The sequence below is a fragment of the Thamnophis sirtalis genome, unplaced genomic scaffold (genome assembly GCF_051295495.1).
Source record: "Thamnophis sirtalis isolate CommonGarterSnake01/CBP01778 unplaced genomic scaffold, rThaSir2_p1.2 scaffold_5, whole genome shotgun sequence".
Lineage (NCBI taxonomy): Eukaryota > Metazoa > Chordata > Lepidosauria > Squamata > Natricidae > Thamnophis > Thamnophis sirtalis.
In genome coordinates, this window is record NW_028261385.1 from 99188447 (window position 1) to 99212850 (window position 24404).

A 24404-nucleotide genomic window follows, 5' to 3' on the forward strand; every position below is an offset into this window, starting at 1 on the left:
TAACTCACATCACGGGGTTGTTGTGGGGAAGATAGGAAGAAAAAGGAGCAGTAGATATGATCACCACCCTGGGTTGTTTATAAAAAACAATAAAGGAGGGATACTAATTAAATAAAGTTTAAAGAATTAAAAATAAATAAAAAAGACTGAAATAGTTAGTTTGGTGTAATGGATAAAGCAGTAGGCTGAAAACTAGGAAACTGAATTCTAATCCTGCCTTAGGCACAAAGCTGGCTGGGTGACTTTGGGCCAGTCTCCCTCTCAGCCATCGGAAGAAAGCACTTTAAAAAAGACCTGTTGGGACTTGTACAATTGTTACCAGGAATCAAGACTGACTTGGAAACAGACGTGCATAAAAGAAGTCTGATATCTTGAAGTAGAACCATAGAGTAAGAGTAAACTTTAAAAAAAACAACAGATAAATGTTAACTGTTATTTCTGATGCTATCAGTACTTATTTTATAAAAGAACGGAAACATTCTTGTGTTCAAACGATTTCCTCATTCTTTGTAAGGGAAATCTGATTATCCTAAGTATGAACTTTCTTCCTCCCTTAAAACAGTTTGTAGTTCTGAGTTTATAGACACTCAAATTATAATCAAAGTTCATATATTCACATATAATCAAAGTTCACGAGCCGAGGTGGCACAGTGGTTAAATGCAGCACTGCAGGCTACTTCAGCTGACTGCAGTTCTACAGTTCAGCTGTTCAAATCTCACCGGCTCAGGGTTGACTCAGCCTTCCATCCTTCCGAGGTGGGTAAAATGAGGACCCGGATTGTTGTTGGGGGCAATATGCTGACTCTGTAAACCGCTTAGAGAGGGCTGAAAGTCCTATGAAGCGGTATATAAGTCTAACTGCTATTGCTATTGCTATATGGATTTGTATTTGTGAGAAATTAATAGTGTCTGTAGTTACAGCTAAAAGAATGCTGAATCATATAGCACTGAAAATATAAGTATTCTCACCTCTGAGCTGCATAGCAGTTTTTTGGGGCGGGAAAACATTAAGTTTGTCAAAACTCCCACCATTTCTATGTTTTATCGCTGCCACTGTAGAATATCACAAATTACCAAAGATGAAATGTAATGTTGCAACCTCTTGGCTATACCAACACAGCATCTTGAGAATTTGATGTTGTGTTTTCTGTAGGCTCATGCCGCTTGCTGTGTGATTGTGCCTCTTGAGTGTACTTTTGGAAGATTAAGGAACATGATTCTTCCTCCCAGTTGTGTGCGATTATTTTGTCGGAACTTCAGTAAAATGCACTGTTTCCGAATATCAGAAAGCATACAAGCAGAGCCAGGTAAAGTTCAGAAATTATATTAAACTGTTCAGAATCATGTTAAACTGTTTCATTGTTGTTTTCTTACTCTCTCTTTCTTTCTCTCTCTTTCTCTTGTATTCATATTATTATGAGTTATTGTTAAATAAATTATGACTTGATTTGGTCTGTTACAAGTAGTCTTTGTTTAGTGACCATAATTCAGACTGGCAACTCGGTCATTAAGCAAAGCAATTGCGAAGTGGAACTGTTACTGTTTTATGATCTTACTTCAGATTTTCTTTGCTTTATAGGCGGCCTAAAACAGTAAATGTGGGCACTGTTAGGTAAGCTCCCTATTGGGAGAGCGAGTACGTTCAGAGAAGCGTTGTGAGAGTTGTGTTGGAGAACACACAAACCAGCATATAGAGACACTGCAGTTTAAATAGGCTTTTACTTTCGTGGAAATAGAAGTATCAGAGTCCATCAAACAGTCCAAGTCATATACGGTTAAGACAGTCAGTCATCAACGTCTTTCAGTTAAGGGATAATCCAAATAACATAGTCCAGTATCAGATAATCAGTTCAGTACTCAAAGTTTGCTAGCAGTTGCAAAACTTACAATAACTCACGGCACTTTCTAACAGCCAGCTTCCAAAACACTCAGATCAGATCAGCCAAGCATCTAACAAACAGAGAGCTAACATTCATTGTGGCTCCCTCTTATGGCCGATTGAGGAAAACAGCAACCAATCACATTTTACAGTATGACTTAAAGAAAACAGGTACAACATTGTTACATGATTTATATATTGCCAACCCAACCGTTAGATTATATTCCTAACAGGCGCTGGTTACTTTTTCATCACCTTTGTAACTGCAAACAGCTGTTGTAACTGCTGACCATGGTAGTTACAAAACAAGGACTACCTATAATATGTTATCACCAATGTGTAAATAGCTATTCTGGCAAGTGATTTGAGGATTATGTTTCTTCCAAGGGTTAGAAACTTTGACAGGTTTGTAGGTTTCAAAAAAATATGAGATGAAATGGCTTACCCAGCTCAAAATATCAGGAAACTGTGGTTTTGGGGGGGTAGTTTTGAACTCACTAAATATAAGAAAACACTTTAACCCTTTACTGGAAAAGGATGGTGGTGACAGCAAACTAAACTAATATTTTGGCAAAGTAGTAAGCCATTATAAAATTTAAATTCTTAGCTTATCAAAAATTATATAGTACAGCCTTCTTTCCCTGAGGTCTTACACATAGATTGAAACTATAGTTTCCACAATTCTAAGCCAACACACCAATTACAAATTTGTGGTGGAAAAAAAGAGGCCATTATAGCACAACATGGGATAGATTTGGTGATCAGACAAATATGCAAACTTTTTTTTAATCCTGTGATTTATTTTGCTTGGGTTATCCCGGGGGGGGGGGGGACGACATAGTTTGGAGTGTAAAGCAATATTTTGCTGCCCTCTACAGTACATTTTTGACCAATATTTTCATTTTCAGGAAAATTTATTTATTTTATTTAGCAAATTTATATAGCTGCCAATGTCAGAAACCTGTCTTTGGATGGCCTATTTAAACACACACACACCCATTCAATTGTGTTTAATTCTCAGAGATTTCCTGGAAAGGTCCCTGCAAGGCTTTTCAGAAGTGGTTTGTTATTGCCTCCTTCTTAGGGTTGTGACAGTTGGCTTTATACTCAAAGCCAAAAACTCCCAGTCTCCCAGTTTCTAGCCTGATGCCTTAATCACTACAGCAAACTGGCATGCCAATTAAATTTAATTATTTAATTAAAACAAACATAAATAAAACATAACATAAATAAAAAGCCAAGATACTTTCTTTTTAGATGTTTGGTAACTTTTTTCTTGAGTTGTCATCCACCTATTTGTATTCTTTAAGCTACAAAGTAAGCATTTCCCAACATATTACAGATTTACCAATCACCTGTTGGCTTTTACTACCAACCAATTGTCATCACTATTTAAATCCATCTAGGTTGCCAACTAGTGGTGGGATTCAAATAATTTAACAACCGGTTCTCTGCCCTAATGACCAGCTGGGTAGGTGAGGCTTGGTGGTCATGTGACTGGGTGGGCGTGGCCAACTCAACATCACTTCGCCTTAGCTGTTACAATGTAATAAGGGTTAACTGGAGAGGCAGTTTCTGTAAGCAGGGCAATAAAGATGAGGCTAGAAACAACACCAGAATGTTTGTTCCTAAGGATTAGCCCTGTAAAGTGGAAAAAAACAAAATGAGATTTCTTCCAAAAACCAGTTCTCCAAACTGCTTAGAAAGTTAACAACTGGTTATCCCAAATAGATGAGAACTGGGTGAATCCCACCACTGTGGGATTCCCACCACTGTGGCATCTTAATTCCTGTTTTCTCCCAATTCTTCTTCCTAGAATTCCCAGAATTTAACATGCCTCCTCTGAGTGTGTTATATTCTTCTGTATGGGAAACACTATTCTACGAGGAGCTAAACCAATTGATAGTCTCAGCTCTGTCCGTCAGCTAAGAGAAGGAATGGCAGAACCTGGGGATGGAATCAAAAGAGGAATAAGCCTAGCCACAAATAGACCTTGAATCCCATTGACCCTTTTTTAGGATGAAAGTAGAACTAAAGTAGATTCTTATACTTAAGCATGAGCAGTAAAAAAAATCAGTTTAATTGGAATTTCATGTGTGATCCAGGTCTTTTGTACCTGACGCCAGCTGCCTAACCAAAAACATGTATTTTAAGTTTCTCCAGGGAGAAACTTAATTCAGGGACCCCAATAAGAAGCCGAATATAGGTTGTTGCAGTATCATTTTCTTCTTCATAAAAATAATACATAAAATGTAATAAATTTGTGCCAGGTTTTTTGATGCAGGAGCAGAATGTTTCAGGGTTAATGAAGTTTGCACATCTCTGCTATGAAACAGTTTCATTGTGGCTGTAGGGATTTTTAATCCCCCAAGGGCATAAATGTTATTAGTATCCTGATTCAGAACTCTTCAATATGTAATGCATTATGTCAATGTAAGAAGAGCAATATTGGGAGCCTGTTTCTTCTGAATACTGTAGTAGCCTTAAACAATACATCATCCTCCACATAAAATGCCTTTCCCAATTTTTCTTTTGACAGATGATGATGATGATGTCGATAGTTCAACACAATCATCATTAAAAGAATCCCAGGTTTCAGCAGATTCGAGTAAGTGGCATTTGATATTAAGTACATATTCTCTCCAGAGCTCAAAGGTTTATACACAGATAATCTGCATTTTTTTATTGTGCAAAATGTTCACTCAAAAAGATTGTCGAGAAGTTGGTGTAGAGCAAGGATGTCAAACTTGCCAGATGTGTCACGCTTTGGCCACACCCACCTCCGCTTTAGTGAAGGGGGGAAAAGTTGCGATACGTCACATGATGACAATGTGATCAGTGGTGGGTTCTGGGCGGTACAGCCTGATACGGGCAAACCGGTGACCACTGCTCCCAGCGGCCACCATGCCGGAACGGTGTTTCGATGGGCCTGCCCACCCGTCCACATTCCTTACCTCTTTTTGAGGGAAACGGGCCAATTGCACACGCATGCACAGCGTACTGTGTCTGTGTGACCTCGCTGAGCAGCTGCACGCAGAGTGCACATGCCCAAGGTGGACGTCTGGCCCGGTCGTAGCGTACCGGTTGCAATAGCATCTGGAACCCACCACTGAATGTGATGCTGTGAGTTTGACACCCCTGGTGTGGAGTTTCAGGAGGATGATCTTGCAGAAATATGCAGGAACCCTCCTTACCTGAGCAAAAAGTGATGAAACACCCTTTAAAATCCAAACAAAGATATAATAGATGCCTCCTTGATTAACTGAAGTATAAGAAGGAGAAGGAACAACACAGTCTGACTTGTTAGACTTTGTTTATAGCCAGTCTTAATGAACATTTTAGCCTTTTTTGGAGATTATTTTCTCATATGGCTTACTAGCTCAGCTGACAGCTAGCCAGCTCTTGTTGTAATTGACAATATTATTATTAAACAATGATTAATTCAAGCTGTTTGTGTGATTCAGCCCTTTAAAGTGTCTGCAAGGCAGCTTCTTTGAAATATTACGGTAGCTTTTTATTATTGAATATTTAAAAATATGTAACATAAGGTTAAAGCTGCTAAATTAATCAAATATCATAACTATAAAATGACATATGAAAAGAAATCCGCTGCTGTCTCTATTGAATTAAATATCTGTATTCATTGTGGTTGATTAATTGTTTATACACTAGTTTCAATGTGATTTAAAAAGCAAAAAAAATTTTTTTTACATAAAAGAATCCTCAAGATATTACAGATCTCATTGCCTTTTGCATTGTCAAGTTTAAGAGCTCCTTATTATTTTGTTAGCTTATCTATTGTACTTTTTAATATAATTGTTATTAACAATGTTTCTCTACAGCGTAAAAACAATATAAATTTTGAGTTAAAGAGAAATAGAAAAAAGTAATAGAAAAGTGAAAAAGAAATATAGAAAAGAGTAGTAAAGAAAGAAAAAAAGAATAACAAAGAAGTGACTTCTGGTCTTCTTAACAGCAGTTATAAGAACTTTTGTATATTCTGCCCCCCCCCTCTCTCTTAAGGTTACATCAAAGTTTCCTACTTTCCATAATGTAACCTTACTAGTCTTCTGATCGATAAAATCATCAGTTCATTTTTCTTTTTTCAGCAAAAAGTCCCTAAGGACTGTCCAGTTTTCAATAAATGTAGTAGCTGATATTTCTCTAAGCAAACAATTTTTCTACCTCTGCTAGACTTCTGTACCAATGCTCCATTGTGGGTATTTCAAAATTTTCACACACAAACAATCATATATAAAAACAATCTGCAATTGTTTTTTTTTCCTAGTTGTCTGTGCCTACTAATCCCTACTAAGAAGTTCTTGGTTCAGTTGAATCTGTCTCCATAATTCTGTGTATCACCAAATGTATTTGAATTCAAAATGTTCTGGCTTTTTTTACAAGTCCATCAAGCGGGATAACAACATGATTCTTCATGTTTTCCGCATTACCAACATACTGCATATTTGAAGTACCTTTTCTCACGATAGATAATTTTTCTGGAGTCATATACCAATGGTGCATCATTTTATAAAAATTCTCCTTTAGATTATAATGTGAATTTCAATCTTTTCAGCTACATTTTCCCATTGTCCCAACAATGTATGTACCAAATTCTCGGCCGATTTTATCCTATACCTTTCATGTGTTCATTTTCCATTTCAGATTTCAGCAAGAGTGCATTCATTTTGGCAATTACATGTATCATCATTTGTACATTACAAATTCTGTCTTCTATTGTTCAGTTCCAGTTTGTTATCTACCTTAAATCTTTCTCTTAACTAATTAGGAGATGCTTTTATTTGTTGTACTTTTCAGTCATGAGGTCTCCAAGAATGGTTTAAAATGCTTTCATTGAGAAAGCTTTGATTTAAGGAACGGGGATCACTTTTTCCTTTCTCCAATAGCCTTCCTATTGATTTAAGAATCTTTTCATGCACTGGATACAGAGATAGTCCTCTGAAGCTTTTCATACTGAAGATAAAATATTTGAAGGTTCCTCTTGTCTTCCCACTATCCCTCCTCCGCATGAAATATTTTCTGCTAGGGCACGGGAGATGCCATGTGTTTCCATGGATTCTGAAGCACCGCTTGAAGTTAAATCCAAAATATTCCATGTAGGATTCATGGTCCTATTTTCTACCATGTGTTCTCTACCATGAAGTCTGATTGAATTAAATAGGTGTTCCTGAATAAGGGTGTATGAAAATTTAATGATTTTCTTTCTAATTACATAAACCTCTGGATTTTGGACAGTTCTTTCTTCTCCTGAAATCATCTGCAGATTTTTTTGGCTGAAGTACAAATCTAATGGGACATAGTGGTTCAGTGGCTAAGACGCTGAGCTTGTAGAGCAGAAAGGTCAGCAGTTCAGCGGTTTGAATCCCTAATGCCACTTAATAGAGTGAGCTCCCATTACTTATCCCAGCTTCTGCCAACCTAGCAGTTTGAAAGCATGTAAAAATGCAAGTAAAAAAATAGGGACCACCTTTGGTCGGAAGGTAACAGTGTTCCATGCGCCTTTGGTGTTTAGTCATGCCGGCCACATGACCACTGGGACGTCTTCGGACATCGCTGACTCTTCGGCTTTAAAACGGAGATGAGCACAGTCCCCTAGAGTCAGGAATGATTAGCACGCATGTGTGAGGGGAACCTTTACCTTTATTTATAAATCTAAAGTTATCTTAACTATGGGAGAAGTTTGATTTTATGAAATCATAAGTCGTCGGACAACAACATCTGATTTTATAAAATATAAGTTAACAACTTTAAATATAAGTTGTTCTCCAACAAGTTATATTTAAAAAGCAACTACTTAACCAACATGTTTTTAAGACCTTTCCAATACCTTCAGGTTATACTGAATATTTAGCAGGATTTAGTATACAGACTTTTTAACATTATTAAAATTTTCAGAAGTAGGACACAAAGTAACAGAATCTCATGGACTGAGCCTTAAAATATTGTGAAGCCTCGATTAAGAAAGACTCAACATTTTTATTTCTGTTTCATAGTATGTTTTATTAATTTTATTTTATTTTTATATGAATTAAAAAATGCACTTGCTAATTGGTTTTAGTTTTTAAATTCTATGTATTTCTGTTCTCAGAGAACCCCAAACAATTTAAAAATTTTGAATTAGAGTTTTGGAGGCTTATTTTACTTGTATCAATATTTCTTTCGCTCTTGGGACCTCATAAGCTTTTTCCCCTGAGCTGTAAAATGAAATTCATAGCACGGAGTGTTGAAGATCATATTGGTTTTGTCAGTTTTATACGCTTTTTAAAATTGTGCTGTGACTCATTTTTTGCTGGATAATAAAATTATTATTGCCTTAGGATGATAAAATGGAGCAAACTTCATCTATAAATGGAAAGTGGGTATGACTGTGATTTTGTGGACCATTTGAATGGAGGCTTATGTAGAAATGGAGTTTAGCATTATGGCTTATATGGCTTGATGGTTTATACCAGAGATGGTGAACCTTTTCGGCACCACCAAACCGGAACAGGTGTGCATGTGCGTGCACGGGAGCACTGAAAATCCGAAGAACAGCTGGCTGCCGTGTGCATGCCTGTTTTTGGCCATTTTGGGGGCTGTTTTCAGACTGTTTTCGGGCTGTTTTCCACGTTGTTTTTCAGGCCATTTTGGGGGCAATTTTCAGGCTGTTTTTTTCAGGCCATTTTTTTGTCCCAAAACAGCCTGAAAACCATCTGGATTTTGGCCCTTTTCATGCCATTTTCCCATGCTCCGGCACCCTTGAAGACCAGTTGGCAATGGCATGCGTGCCCACAGAGAGGGCTCTGCATGCCACCTCTGGCACGCGTGCCATAGGTTCACCATAATCGGTTTATACTTATGAAGCCTATGGTTAGAATGCAGTATTGCAGGCTAACTCTGTCCACTGCCACGAATTTGATCCTTATGAGGCTCAAGGTTGACTCAGCCTTCCTTAGTCAACCTTCTGAGGTTGGTAAACTAAGGACCCAGATTGTTGGGGGGCAATATGCTGACTCTGTAAACTGCCCAGAGAGTACTGTAAAGCACTATGGGGTGGTATATAAATGTTAAGTGCTGTTGCTGTTGCTATGAAGGCTGTACAGCCATAAATCATGGTTTTGCGTAATTAGCATTGGTTCTCAAGATCCATTTAGATCCAGATATTGCTAGAGCATCCAGGATTGTAAATGAAAAAGTGCCAATACATTTTTTAAGTCTCTAGAATAATGAAATCCACGTGTCTTTAAGTCCACCTGTCTTAAAGTTGTCAAGGTTCAGAAACACTCCATTAAAGGACTTCTGATTGATGGCTATCTAGCTTCTGATTAAAAATTGGTAGGTCTTAATTTTGTCTAATTCCCTGATCAGGACATGATTCACTAGAGCAGGAGTGTCAAACTCGATTTCATTGAGGGCCACATCAGGGTTGTGTTTGACTTTGGGGGCCTGGGGTGGGCATGGCCAGGGTGAGTGTGGCCAGCTTGACATCACTCGTGCTGGTGGCCCGAGTGCTCTGTCAGCAAGATGGCCTCCCGAGCTCTATTTTCGGCCATGATGGCTTCCTACAACACTCTGCTTGGGAGGGCCACCTGCAGCCCCCCTGAGCTCTGTTTTCACTGGCAGAGGCACCATGAGCTGGTACTTAGCTATTTCCAGGGCAGCTTTGTGGGCCAGATCTAAGCACCCCAGAGGCTGGATCCAGCCCATGGGATTTGATTTTGACACCCCTGCACTAGAGCAACATTTCTCAATGGGAACTTCAATACCTATGGATTACAACCATCAGAATTCTGGGAATTGAAGTTAATTGACAGGTCTTAATTGACAGGTCTTAATGTTGCCAAGGTTGAAAAACGCTGCACTAGAGAATCTCTGACTGATGACTTATCTAGCTTCTGATTAAGGAGCTGTAGCAAATTACCACTCTTCATATGGTAATCTATACTAATGGATGACAGCTAGTACAGTCTGATAGCTTATGAGTGGAAGAGAAAATGTTTTTAAAATTGTGCTGTGACTCTGTGCTTATTTATTACTTGATATAGCCTCTTTGATCAGTGTAAAGAATAGAACTGCAATCACAATCCATTAATATTACAATTAAGAATTAACCTTTTGAACACCTCAACAATTTGGAGGTGTATGCTACTTAACTGTATTTCTTGTGTTACATATTAAAATACTTGTTTTTGTTTTAGGTAAACAAATATTAAAAATATATGATGGGAATGATGCAGTAAAACGTAATCAGTATCGTCTTATTACAGTTCCGAGGATTGCAAAAAATGAAGAAGTTGTGGTAAGAATGCCAAGAGACCAAACTGTTTATTGAAAATGCTGAAGAATTTAATTCTGTTTGGAAGAGAGACTAATAATTTGGTTCATGAGTTATTCTTTTGTCGCAAAACAGTAACTAGTGGGAAAGTAACTAGTAGCTGGTATAGTACTGACATAGATATGTGTTTTTAAGTTTTATCTTAATTTTCAATATATTTTACAGTCTTTGCCATTTGCGTAATGCTGCTACTTGTATTCTGAGTTTTGATTGACTCTAAATGGTGAATCAACATTTGGAGGTTATTCAGTTATGTCTACATAATGGGAGGGGACATCTGGCTACCAATTGTCACTGTATCAACAAAGGAGATTAAGTGAAGCTTCTGCGAAGTTGAGTGCGATGACTGAATAGGTTCATGTTGATTTTTTTAGTAAATTTAGGAAAATAGAAGTTGAATGAAGTTGAGTGCGATGACTGAATAGGTCCATGTTGATTTCTTAGTAAATTTAAGAAAATAGATCACTGTTGTTTTTTCTGGAACATCAATGCAATTTCTCAGTCTATACCAGTGATGGCTAACCTTTTTTGGATCGCGTGCCAAAAGCAGGGGCAGCGCAGGGGGGTTGTGAGCAGGCATGCCCACACCTATAATGTTATGTGCTCAATCCCCCGTGTGCCTGCAGACACCCCCCCTGCTTTTGGACCCATTTTTTGGACCCAGGCTCCAGAGGCTTTCTAGGAGCCTGGGGAGGGTGAAAACAGCCTCCCCTGCCCTCCCAGAGGCCATCCGGAGACTTCAGGAGGTTTCCCTGAAGCCTCTGGAGGGCACAAAATGGTCCTATGGGCAACCCTGAAGTTTGAGAATGGTGACTTCCAGTTTGCCCGTAGGGCCGTTTTTCACTCCCAGGAGGCTTCCCTGAACTTCCAGTTTGCACATTGGGTGGTTTTCCAGAGAAGCCTCCGGAGGGAGAAAAATGGCCAAAAAAGAAGGCCAAAGTGGAGCTGACAGGGCAACGCATCGCATGCCCTCATAAATGGCTCGGCATGCACCTGTGGCACATGTGCCATGGATTCGTCATCATGGATCTATACTGAGACCTTGGAATGACTAAATAATTTCCCATTCTGAGGCTAACCGGATCTGATCCCACTTAACATTTTCAAGAATAATCTAGGATGGGGTACATTGGTAATTGGGACGCAAGATGATGCATTATGATAGAACTTGCCAAGACTGAGTAAAGATTAGAATTTCATACTTCCTTCATACTTATCACAAAATCTCTCAGGGGAAATTTAACTGCTGATTGGAACTGTGTAATTGACGTAAGTGAGGGCTGTATCACCATTCCATTCAGGCATATTCTTTTGATTTTTTTAAAAAACAAGGATTTACTGTTGTAGGAGGCTGCACTGAGGGCATACTACATCAGTGATGATCAACAAGATTACGAACTTCAGACATTCACTCAGCAGGCCTTGTTTTGTGACGACATCATTAATAGGAACGATACGACTGAAGAGGCGCAGCCGGGTTCTGTCTTCCAAGAAGCCGTTCCTGAGGCATGGGTTATCAGAGCTAAACCTAAGGAGAATGAAGTCATAAAGATTTATCCCGGCTGGCTGAAGTGAGTCATCTTGTTCACAGCAAATTCCAATTCTACTCTTGTTGTATATTTATTTACTCAAAAGACATGATCCACCCAAAATATAACAGGGGAAAAAATATCAACAGACTAGGTAGCATGGTCAGGTCAACCTTAGGTTACTAAATCCATCAGAAACCAGGTTTTGAAGGAATATCTGTGCTGGGAAAAGAAGAAAGAGAAGAATACAATTAAATGGGAATGAGGCACAGGGAAGAAAGAATTGGACAGGGAAGGGAAAGAGAGAGAAGGGAGGGAAGGAGGGAGGGAGGGAGAGGGAGGGAGGGAGGGAGAGAGAGAGGGGGGGGGAGAGAGAGGGAGAGAGAGAAGCCCTGTCTAGACATAACATGGATTGAATTCTTGAAGCAAACAGCTCTTTCAAAGCAGCTGCTAATCTTCATGCTAATCTTCAAAGGCATCCATGCCTTGCAGCAACAAATTACTGTAGTCCTATCTAGCTCCTGTTTAGACCTCTTCTTTTAGCAGCTGCTTCTATATTTACCAGGGAATGCAAGAGTACTTCCCTCAATTCATATATCCCTCTTGTATGAAGGATACAAGAAGGTTGAAGTTGACGTCTTACTTGCTTGGAGCTCTGTACCTAGGGACTATCTGAACATATCCGTGTGTCTTGTTTGAAAACATTTCTTGTTTGGCTTCCTGTCCAAGTGTTAATAAAGTCAGACAGAAGGTTGCTAGTTACTACTATGGCATGATATCAAAGTACTGAGGTTATTTATTCTACAATGTCAACCTTATACATAAACAAACAACTTGTTAGTTAAGTACACCCAGGTATTCAGTACATTGCATTGCTATAACGCCATTTAGGATATGGAAAGTGCTTTTCTTTTTCTTTTGTGTGGTTTAACTGTACACTACAAATAATAGCAAAATTGAGATTAATTTGTAGATCCTCTTTGGTGGGATTGAAAAAAGTGCCCCCCCCAAGGCACATTCAGTGAGGCCGCAACCATTATATTGTTGACTCAATTTTTTGGAATGTCATAAAAAAAGGCCCTTGCCCAATCCTTGGAATCAATCTCTCCATATTGAATCATCAAAAATTGTTGATAAATGGCCCTGAATTTTCAGAAAAATAATATTTTTGGGTGAAAAATTCATTGCATCTTATATGGGCCTGTTTTTGGCCTCCCGAACCCTTTGCACGTCATGTTTTTGCCCTCCCTGGCCCCCAGAAGCACTCTGCAGTGCTCTGCATGTCCCATTTTCGCAAAAAAATGGACATGTTTTTGAGCTCCCAAACCCTCAGTGTGTCACCCTTTCACCCTCCCCGGCCTTCAAAAGCACTCTGCAGGCCAAAAGTGAGCAAGTTTTTGGTGAAAGGAGGGCAAAAACACGGCGCACGGAGGCCAAAAATGATTTTTTGTCTTGTTTTCCTTCTGTGGGTCTAGGTGCGTCTTATAGTCCGGTGCATCTTATAATCTAAAAAATATGGTATATCCTTTTGATTTCATTTTCAAAATATGGCAAAGTACATATTTTGGCCAGGGTCCAAGACATATGAATGAGTATTCCAGCTCCTCAGTTATGTCTCCAACAAAAAGATGGTTATTACTTATTAGATTGTCTCTGAGCTGTCCAGTCTCTATAAAGCATGTATTATTATACTGTCCTTATTTTAAGCTAGTTGGAAATTAATTACATTACATAATTACATTATCACATTACTTGAAGGAATCCTGTATGGAGTTACCTAAATAGGATGTCCAAGTAATATGATGAATGGGATGTAATTCAAAAATGTGATCTTATTTTCTGTAAGACAGCAGTCATATCTGTTGATATAGGATTGGATCTGTGTACTTTAGAATAAAAAGTACGCAGAATAGAATAAAGGACCACCACTTTATTTTTAGAATAAAGTTGATTAGAGGTGGTCCTCGACTTGCGACTACAATTGAGCGTAAAATATCCATTGCTAAACTTGACGACTGCTAAATGAGCTTTGCCCCATTTTACAACCTTTTTTGCTACAGGTGTTAAGCAAATCACTGCAGTTGTTAACTTAGTTACATGGTTGTTAAGCAAACCCAGCTTCCCCCATTGACTTTATTTGTGAGAAGGTTGCAGAAAATGATCACATGACCCCGGGACACTGCAACCGTCATAAATACATGCCAGTTACCAAGTGTCCACATTTTAATCATGTGACTATGGGGATGCTACAGTGGTCGTAAGTGTGAAAAGCAGTAATCAACCACAGTCATTTTGAAGGTCACTAAACGAATGGTTGTAAATTGAGGACTACCTGCAGTACATTTGGTATTTGTTAATTCTTTTCTGTTTGTATCTCAGATAGATACAAATTACAAAGTTACTGCTTTTAATTGGTTTCAGTGAAGTCGACAACATATGAGATTTCTCACACAGTATTGTTGCCCAATTCACTGTTAAAAAAATTCCATTTTGGAAGCGTGAAGTTCGTAGATGGATGGGAGGCATACAAAGTTAGTCAGTATTTGTCTCCTTTAAGGATTTAAGTCTCTTGAATAAAATATTTATTTAGTAGCAAAACGGAGCCATTTAATAGGGATATTTAATTAATTTCTTTTATTCAAATAAAGCACTAAGTTAGATGAGTCTGTAATCAGAAATTGTTGTGGCATCTATTTCACATGCTTTAACTTCAAATATCACAATAAAAAGACATCAGAAAACAACCTAGCTGAAGAGAATTTCTTTGTCTGGAAGAGAAGGGAAGCTCAATTCCTGTTGAGCTTTATTAATAGAATGCCAAATATCCGGTAATGGAACTGAAACATGTAACTCTACAAAATATTATGAATCTCAAGGTATAACTTGAGGGGGTGGACTGCTCTGGTTTAAAAAGAGATCCAGATCGCTTCCAACTGTTGTATGGTTGATTTAGGAGGCAGGTATTGAAAACAAGTATTTGTTTTGGACAATATGTAGTTGGAGTATTATAAATTCGGGACTTTTAGCCTTTGATAATTCAGCGTGATAATAAATATGACATAGTCTTTTCAACCTGATGTTTCTGCTTTAATGATTAGAAAATCTGTCAGATAAAATAACAACAACCTTTGTACGTTTTTACCACTTATATAATTCTCCCATAACTCCTTGGCTTTCTATAAAAATACACTGTTTTTAAGCAGCAATTGTCATTCACAACATTTTTAAATTTAGCCAATGCTTGTTTATGCTTGTGTGGAAAAAAAACCCACTCAATTTTGCATGTTGCAAAGGAGACTATCAGTAGATAATTGGTGAACAAGAAAAGGAAGCAAAGCTATGCGTATTTGTGCCTTAACTGGATGACAGTGAAAGCAGCAGCAATTATTAAAATCAAAACAATGTATTATACCTTTGCATTATTTTCTAATCTTTAATTCCTTTCTTTCTTAATTCCTTAGCTAGTTTTTCAGAGTAAGCAAGAGAAATGCTAGTATTCTGTGTGCATTATTGTTCCAGCAATATCTGTAGAGATACATAACAGCTTCCTTTGTTCTAAATGAAGTAAATGGTGTGATATCTTGCCATGCTATATTTGTTTATTCACTAGCTTTAACCACTGAAATGGTAACTTTTAGTTTTAAAATCAAGCAGTGATTATATGCATTTGAAGATTGTTTTAAGAAAGGATCTGACTAAATCTTGTCCTTAATAGCTATTAATATGTCATTGTTATTTATTATTTTTGTTTTGTTGGTTTTTTAATTTTTATGATTTATTTTATTTATATTTTGCATTTCTAGACTGCCCATCTCCCTCTATGTTTGCCTCCCTGAATCGTGTTTGCTTGATGGGCAATTATATAATCATATAATCTCAGACACTAATTATAGATGATGGTAGCAAGTCTGTGAATTAAAAACCAGATTTTAAACAGCTGCAAACAAAATGAAAGGGAGAAGAACAAGATAGTTTAAGAGCAAAACAAACAGAATCTTCAAGGTCCTTCGTGATTAGTTTATTTAACAAAACAGAAGCTTCAGTGGGTGCCACAATAACAAATAAATAAATAATCAAATATACATTCTCCTATGATACATGCAAATAAGGTATATATGTGGTATATATGTTAAGCTTTATTTGATAAGCTGCAGGATCAATATCCCACAACTTGACAAATAGTACTATTGTAGAGAATGAGAAAAGATTATTTTTGTTTCTTTGTTTCTCTTATCTTGCATATAAACTTTTATCCATGTCCTCAGAGTTGGAGTGGCCTGTGTCTCAATAAGCATAAATAAGGGGAGCACCACCGATATGGTGATTAAAGAAGTTCTTCCACTACTTGGATACCAGGTAGGCAGTAATATAAAGCTACCAGTTGCTTTTTTCCTAGGGCCTTATGAGTTAAATGTAACGGTCTTATTCTATTTGTAGTCCTACTGTGATTCCAAAGAAGAGGCATATGAAAATAGCTAGGGAATTTCATTGCTGGTCCATTAGAGTTTTCATATATGTCTTCTGTTTCTCCACATCCTGCAATGTCCTAGGACCGTGATGGCGAAGCTATGGCATGCAGGCCAGAGGTGGCACGCAGAGCACTCTCTGTGAGCAAGCGTGCCATCGCCAGCTGCTCTCCATGCAACCTAGCCAACTGGTCTTCACAGCCTGAAAATGCCCCCCAAAACGGCCATTTTCCGGGGGCCTTTTTCAGGCTGTTTTCAAGCTGGTTTGGGGGGCGTTTTTGGCTCAGATATGGCCCCAAAATGCCCAAAAAACAAGCTTGTGCACACCGGCCAGCTTGTCTTCGGGTTTCCTGCACTCTGGTGTGGGCTACATGCATGCAACGTTCCGATTTGGGCACTCAGTGCCGGAAAGGTTCTCCATCACTGTCCTAGGAACTATTTAAATAGCATTTTTTTCTGATTAACTGCTATGTTGACCTTACTTGATAGAAGAATGATGGGAAAGAAGAACAGAAGGTCAGGATGATCAGTCTCCCGTTATATTTTATATACTCTCTAGGACTTCCCAAAAAGCAGATAGAAGGATTTAGGTCTATATGTTGAATCTGACAGGATTGAAATTTATAGTTTTTATGACCTTGTTAGAGGGAGTGAAGGTTACAGAGAGTGGGTCTTCTTCTGCATGAGATCCAAAAGAATTTGGATTTTTTTCCTACTTGATATGTGGCATGAGAAATCAGGATAAGATCCATGGGGATCAGGTTTTGGCATTATTATAGATACTAAATATAATTCACATTCCTTTCTTTAGTGTATGGTGCATCTATGAAAGTTTTCCTATTAAAAACAGGCAATTCCCACATTTTTCTTTAATAGATTGAACCATGTTTTGCTCTGAGGGCCCGAAATAGTTTAAATTAACATTTAAGAATAAGTCTGGATGAGAGTAATCCTTATCCTCTTCTCTTTTTTGTGGCTTTTGGAGTTCTCTTTGCATTGATTCTTGCCAAAATTAATAATCTATTAATAGTTAGCCACTGGTGATAATACTATAGACATTCTACACCTGTCTTGTTAAAGCCAGAGGGACATTTTGTCCAAAAAATGCTTCACTTTAGATCATTGGTAGCTGAGCACCACTCATTCTGTAGTGTAAATTAACATTTAATACTTTGGCACTTATGCGGTGTTCAAGGAGATTTGTCTTTCATTGTCTAATAAAGGTCCACAACTAGTTTTTCAAACTGCAATGCAAAATTTCCCAGTTTTTCAGGTAATAAGAAGAGGGACGACAGATTACTTCTGTTTATAAGATATTTTCTTTTCTTTTTAAATCATGAAAACTGTTCAGTTTTAAATTCTATAGTTTGCCGGACATTCATTTTTAACATATCTGTCTTTTGGCAGTCAGATTGCTTCCAAAACTTCAAATTGGTGGAGGTCCTGATGGGCTCCAGACAAGGTGAGATACTGTTCTGCTGAATTATGTAAATGTAACTTCAGTTTTAAAAACCTGGATGTCTAATTCTCTCTCTTTTTTAATTTCAAGTTCCCTTACTCCTAAGAAATTTCCATACTTGACATTTGGACTGTTTTAATTAATTGCATGATAGCTTTCAATTAAAAAAGAATCAATGAAGTTTTTTTAAAAATTCTCCTTAGTTCAGCGAATGGTGCTGGATGATCGTGAATCAATTATCAGCAGGTTACAAGACATCAGAAAGGTAAACAAAGAAACTGTAAAAAGTACTTTTCTTTAGCCTTCAGTGCTTTACTAAATCTTCAAACTCTTATGAATATTTTGTTTTAAAAAATCATGGTACAAAGATATTTAGGCTGGTTTTGCAAGTAAGAAGATCCCACAGTTGTTGACATTTCTACTTTTATAATCTATGAACTTGGCTTTCCTAGTGAGGTGCTGGCACTTAACCAAGTAGAAGCTCCAGAAGAAACAAAATTCAGTACAGGTCAATGTTCCCTCTAATTTTTTTTCCGTGTGAGCGGAAAAGTATAGTGTTTGAGCAGCACATTTTCATACCTGAGCACCTGGATTTTTTTCATAGATGTCACCCAAGACAACGAACTTAGTGTTATTTGAAACTCAATTCTACCATGTAAATATCCATTAAGTAACGAAATCTCCCTATACAGGTAGTCCTCAATCTACGACCATCATTGAGCCCAAAGTTTCTATTGCTAAGGGAGACATTTGTTAAGTGAGTTTTGCCCCATTTTACAACCTTTCTTGCTACAGTTAAGTGAATCACTGCGGTTAAATCAGTAACCTGGTTGTTAAGTCAGTCTGACTTTCCTACTGACTTTCCTTGGCAGATGGTTGCAAAAGGTGACCCCAGGACACTGCAACCATCATAAATATGAGGCAGTTGCCAAAGATCCAAATTTTGATCCTATGACCATGGGGATGCTGCAATGATCATGTGTGAAAAACAGCTGTAATTCACTTTTTTCAGTGCTGATGTAGCTTTAGTCATTAAGTGAACTGTTGTAAGTTGAGGACTATACTTTCCCCCTTACTATCCAATAGTCTGCAGTGATATTAGCAAGTTATGAATAAATTACCAACTGATATAGATTAGCAATTGGAGCACTTAAAGAAGCAAACAAAGAGGGGAGAGGAAGGGAGGGAGGAAGGAAAGAAGGGAGAGGGAGAGAGAGACAGAGACAGAGGGAGAGACAAAAAAGGAAAGAGGAGAAAGAGAAAAAGAAAGGGGAGTGGAGGGTGGGAGGATAAGGAAAAGAGGCAGAAAAAAGAGAGAGAAAGAGGAAAGGAAGAAAGAAGGAAGGAAAGAAAAAAGGAAGAAAGAAAAGAGGAGAGGAGAGGAGAGAAGAGAAGAGAAGGCCAAAAAAGCAAACAAGGAAAAGTAGGGAAAAAACTTTCACTGGAAAACACTATTTTTCCATCAGTGCAAAACTTTCCTAAACAAGGTTAATTTTCTGGATTTTGACTTTCCGGTCCATGTGGACCAAGAAGCCTTTATTTTCTTTTTCTAAAATCAAAATCTGCAGAGCACCAGCTCAACTCCCCCTTCCTGCGAAAAAAAGTGGCTGTCTTGAGGGTAGTTTTGAACCAGGTCTCTTAAATCCTAGTCCAGCGCCTTAACTATTAAGCCCCTCAAGGAATGTGTAAAATAGCCCTTCCTAGGGCTTCGTCCTGTTTTTTGTCAGAAGTAAACTCTGGTAACAAATGGGGAATTATAATAACCCCAATCAATTTTGCTTTCTGTAAACTGTGTCTCAAATTATTAAAATGTCACTGCCTGTTTTATAATTTCAATAAAATTGTTAGAGTTCCTGGAAGCGAGGAGGTGGTGGTGGGAGATAGCCAGGGTCAGCGTTTGGATCTTTCTCCCGGCCTCCAGCTCTTTCCCCAGAAGGAAACGTCTTCCTTCCTCCGCGTTACGCTGAGCCTCCTTTAAAGGCTGCGGTTTTGAGCTCAGGCAAGATGGGAACAAAGGGTTTTTTTTGCACAGAGCTTCTTCAGCTCTGACAGGATTGTGGGGAATGGGAGGATTTCTATGCCTTGCGGACAGCTGGGCATTTGCATCCCCCACTTCCTAACTCCTCACTGTTGCAGCCACTGCTGGTCCAACACGATTTTCCTCCCCTGGGATGGCAGCGGAGCGGAGCCCCGGGGCTGCTTCTTCTGCGTCCGCTGGACTGTGGGGCTGGGAGGAGCGGAGGAGGGGGCGGGAAGAGCGGCGGGGCTGGCTGTGGCCGGTGGTGGCAGGCTGGTTCGCCTCCTCCTCCTCCAACAGGCAACAGCACTGCCGGATCTGCAAAACGTTTCCTTTACAGAGTTTCTCTGCGCGGCAGATAGAAACTCTGCGCGGGGCTTTCTTGCAAGGTGCGCGCCCGCGCAGGCGCGCACCTTAGAGGGAACAGTGGTACAGGTAGTCCTTGAGTTACGACCACCATTGAGTCCAAAATTTACGTTGTTAAATCAAATGTTTGTTAAGTGAGTTTGCCCCATTTTATAACTTTTCTCGTTGCAGTTGTTAAGTGAATCATTGTATTTGATAAGTTAGTATCCTGGTTGTTAAGTGAATCTGGCTTCCCCATTGATTTTTTCTTGTCAGAAAGTCACAAAAGGAGATGACATGACCCAGGGACACTGCAGCCGTCATAAATATGAGTCAGTTGCCAAGTATCAGAATTTTGATTATGTGACCGTGGGGATGCTGCAAAGGTGATAAGTGTAAAAAATGGTCACTTTTTTTGGTACCGTTGTTACCTTCGAACTGTCACTAAATGAACTGTTGTAAGTCAAGGATTACCTGTATTTCACCAATGTTGGAAGTCTGGGAAGTCCTTTAAAAAATCACTGGTTGGAAGAAGAAGCTCCAAATCCTGGTTTGTTTGAGGAAGGAGGAAAAGTCCTAGTTCATAAGTAATACAAAGTTCTTGTTTCTGGTAGTCTTTGTCTTTGATTGTGCTGATTACATGTCACTTATAAACTGCATTTCTGGCTTATTGTGGCAACAGCTATTGTGATCATAAGTAATTGTGCAAAATAGTTTACTATGTTCTTCACTTTGTATTCTTGGCATAGAATTTTAAATTCAATGGTATTAGCCTAAAATTATTTGGGTGCCTGTTCATACTAATGGCACCCAACTAAACTATTTTAAGTTTTCAAACTTTTGCTAATATGTAGGACAGACTGAAAATGAACAAGCAAATTACACAAAAGGAAACTTGTTTACTGAAGAATGATCCTCATAGTAGACAGGCTTTGTGGTCTGGGAATTGTGTTTTGGTACTGATGGCAGAATTGGTTATAGAAGTCTTGACCTTCTCTCCTTATGAAATGTGCTTTAAGATGATGAAATTTTATTTTTTTTCTTACACAGACATCATTGCGTCAGATGAACCAAACAAGATTTTACATTGTAGAAAATAATATATCGACTGTGCGTGTACATCTGTTTGTAGGTGGTCTGCCACTCCATCTTACTCCAGAAGAATATACAAAAATCCTCAAAGATGAATTAGCCATCAAAAGTACGTCAGATACCCCCTTCCCCTGTGTCTGTTTTTTTAATCTACATAAATTGAAAAGTGCTTTTATATTTTGAAATGTTCTCAGATACCATCTATTTTTGGAATTACTTTTCATATTTTTTAATACATGCTGTAACTTGTAGAAAATGAAAAGAAAAAGTCATTTAATCAGAGGCAATCATCTGAATGCCCCTGACACTTATTTTTACTATTAATAAATTGTCCTACCCTTTCATATTTTTTTCTTAGATTGAATAACAGCCACTTTCCATTTTTGTGCATATGGTTTTACATGAAAGAATTATTAGAAGTATATGCATTACATTTATAAGTCATTTTTAGTTTTTTGGGGGGAAATGGTAGAAAATAATAAGGAATACTAAAGTGGTGTTAAAGTAATATAGCTGCTTAAGAAGAGAAGGTATGAAGGTATAAAATTAACCAAGTTAGAATTGGCTGTTTTGGATAATGAAGGAGAAATAGAAATGTGTAAGTTAGGTATATTGCTGGGTAAAAACATATTGGATTCTTTGTTAAATACTAACCTGGCATGTTATGCAATCATTCTATCCCACTTTTTCCAACCCAGCATGAATGTGGGTTATGTATATCTGTCTATCTATTGGGTCCTCAAAAGCTCAGTTGCACAGATGAGAATTGTGCCCATGGTTTCTGGAATGTTACCCGTCCAATCCTTGCTGACAGCAACTTAAATTAATAGTTAGCTTATGTGTGATTGGTGTTTGTTTAACTAACATATTCCCAGCAGTACTATTTGGAATTAGCTTTGTTTTATTACGAACCAGTTGATCCTATTTACTATCCTGAAGCCTTAGCTGAAAATCCATGGACAGTTTGTGTTTAAATTTCACTCATCTTCAAATAAACACAACTGGTCTTTTAAAATACATCAAAAATGAGACAGCATTAACATTAGCTGTATACTTTTCTTTCACTTAGGAAAAAAAAGGTTTTTAAAAAGGATGCTTGGGCAATGATATTTTTTTATTATCGTTTCAGCCAATTTAGTTTCTATGAGTCACATATATTCATCTCAAGGTAAGAATATTATGCTTTAATTCAAATTTGATAGTTGAATTATTGGATATATGTTTTTGCTCTGGTTCATGTATGGTGCATGTAAGAATTACTTCACTAGCTCTTTCCCCTCCTCCTAATGCTCTTTGCATGTAGAAGCATGAACTCTTCCCTAATTATATTATTATGTGTGTTGATATTTCATCTCCTGGAAAAGAATTTTTTTTACTTTAAAAAAAAAATCTAGATTGTACCATAGAAAGAGATGTTTTGTTTTCCAGAAATAAATCCTGTCCCAGTGACTCTAATAATCAATAAAGCTTTAGATTTGAGTGAGTGAGGTAAATGGCATAGTAATACTTACGTTGAAACAAATATGGGAATTCACAGTATGGATACATATGAAATATGGGCATGTCATGTTAAATATATTCTTCATTTATTCAGGTGCTGTTGTGCTAGAAATTACTTGTTTTTCTGAAGCTGAGAGACTGTATATGTTAGTTAAAGATACTTTCATCAATGACAAGGCATTAACTGCAGTTATTCTCCCTGAAATTCTGGTAAGAGCCATTGGCTGTGTGTAGTAACATAAGGCATTAATATATGTTCTGATTACACAGTTCATGTTTATTTTAGCATTTTTTCCTCTGATGTATATTTTTATTTTGCTTTATTTGAAAGACACATATATTGCTTCAGACTAGTGGCTCTCAGTTCATTACATTTTATATGAAAGTTATAGAATTTCTGTATAATATACTGTGGCACCAATAGGAGTGAATCCCTGAAGGCCTTTAGTCAGGTCTCGCAAGCCTTTGGAAAGCCATAAGGATTGGGTACCAGCATTTCAAGGGTGAAACCATTTCAAAAGTGGGGAGCTGCCATAAACTACGTCCATTTCCATGACCCTACTAATTACACTGCAAAGTACACAAGGATCTTCAACAGGCATTCTCTGTTTGAACATAATGGTTAGGCAGATCCTGAGCCACGTAGGGCTTTTTAATTAATGATCTACACCTTGAATGGACTTGGAAACATATGGATAGCCATTACTGTTAATTCCTAGAATTATGTAGCAGCAATGACATTGCCCATAACATGGGGTGACACAGCTTGCACTAATTGAAATTTCTGTGTCATTTTCAATGATAGCCACATATAAAAGAAATTTCATTAATCCAGAAGTGAGATACTTACAGAATGAGAGATACTCTTCAGTTCTAGAGAAGAGTACAGCTGGACAAAGACCCGTCTGATCATTACTTCCTCTTGTTCTTCAATCAAGAACCATGAGTCCAGAAGGAATCCCAAGATAAGGGAAACATTACCTATTCAGAGGAAAAGTTGTTACAAATCCAGAGTCGTTAAACTACTTAATGAACTATCACTTCATTTGTCTATTTTATTACCTATCCAGATCCTGGCAGCTCCAGGTACTGGCTTAGAACTTACATGTCCCCCATTTAAATGAGAATGGAGATAGATATTGATGATATTTTATCCCAAAATGGTGGATAATCTCTACTAGTTTTCTGCAGATTTTTAACAGGATTGGAGACTGCAATAATTGTAGTAAATAAGAGAATAACAGAATTGGGAGGAACCTTGGAGGTCCTCTAGTCCAACCCCCTGCTGAAGCAGGAGAACCTATACCATCTCAGACAAATGGTTGTCCAATCTCTTCTTAACAACCTATAGTGATGGAGCATCCACAACTTTTAAAGGCAAGCATTCCACTGGTTAATTGTTCTCAACGTTAGGAGATTTCTCCTTAATCCCAGATTGGTTCTCCTCTTGATTAGTTTCCATCCATTGTTTCTTGTCCTGCCTCCAGGTGCTTTGGAGAATAGGTTGACCACCTCTTCTTTGTGGCAGCCCCTCAAATATTGGAACACTGCTATCATGTCATTCCATCCTTCTTTTTACTAGAATAAATATACTCATTTCCTGCAACCATTCTTCATATGTTTTAGCCTCCAGCCCCTAATCTTTGTTGCTTTTCTCTGCACTCTTTCCAGAGTCTCAAGGTCTTTTTTATATTGTAGCAACCAAAACTGAATGCAATATTCCAAGTGTGGTCTTACCAGGATATTATAAAGTGGCACTAACACTCCACATGTCAGTTAAAT

General features: G+C 38.0%; 1 protein-coding gene across 1 annotated transcript in view; it reads left to right on the plus strand.

The window, feature by feature from the left end:
• DGKQ (diacylglycerol kinase theta) overlaps window positions 1-24404 on the plus strand; it is a 109514-nt gene that overhangs the window by 55335 nt on the left and 29775 nt on the right. The window contains exons 6-15 of the mRNA XM_087716276.1: window positions 1154-1307; window positions 4419-4487; window positions 10078-10178; window positions 11562-11785; window positions 16009-16099; window positions 17617-17671; window positions 17872-17933; window positions 21081-21231; window positions 22252-22290; window positions 22717-22832. Coding sequence (XP_087572402.1) covers window positions 1154-1307; window positions 4419-4487; window positions 10078-10178; window positions 11562-11785; window positions 16009-16099; window positions 17617-17671; window positions 17872-17933; window positions 21081-21231; window positions 22252-22290; window positions 22717-22832 — 1062 coding nt within the window. The remainder of the gene's footprint in view (window positions 1-1153; window positions 1308-4418; window positions 4488-10077; window positions 10179-11561; window positions 11786-16008; window positions 16100-17616; window positions 17672-17871; window positions 17934-21080; window positions 21232-22251; window positions 22291-22716; window positions 22833-24404) is intronic.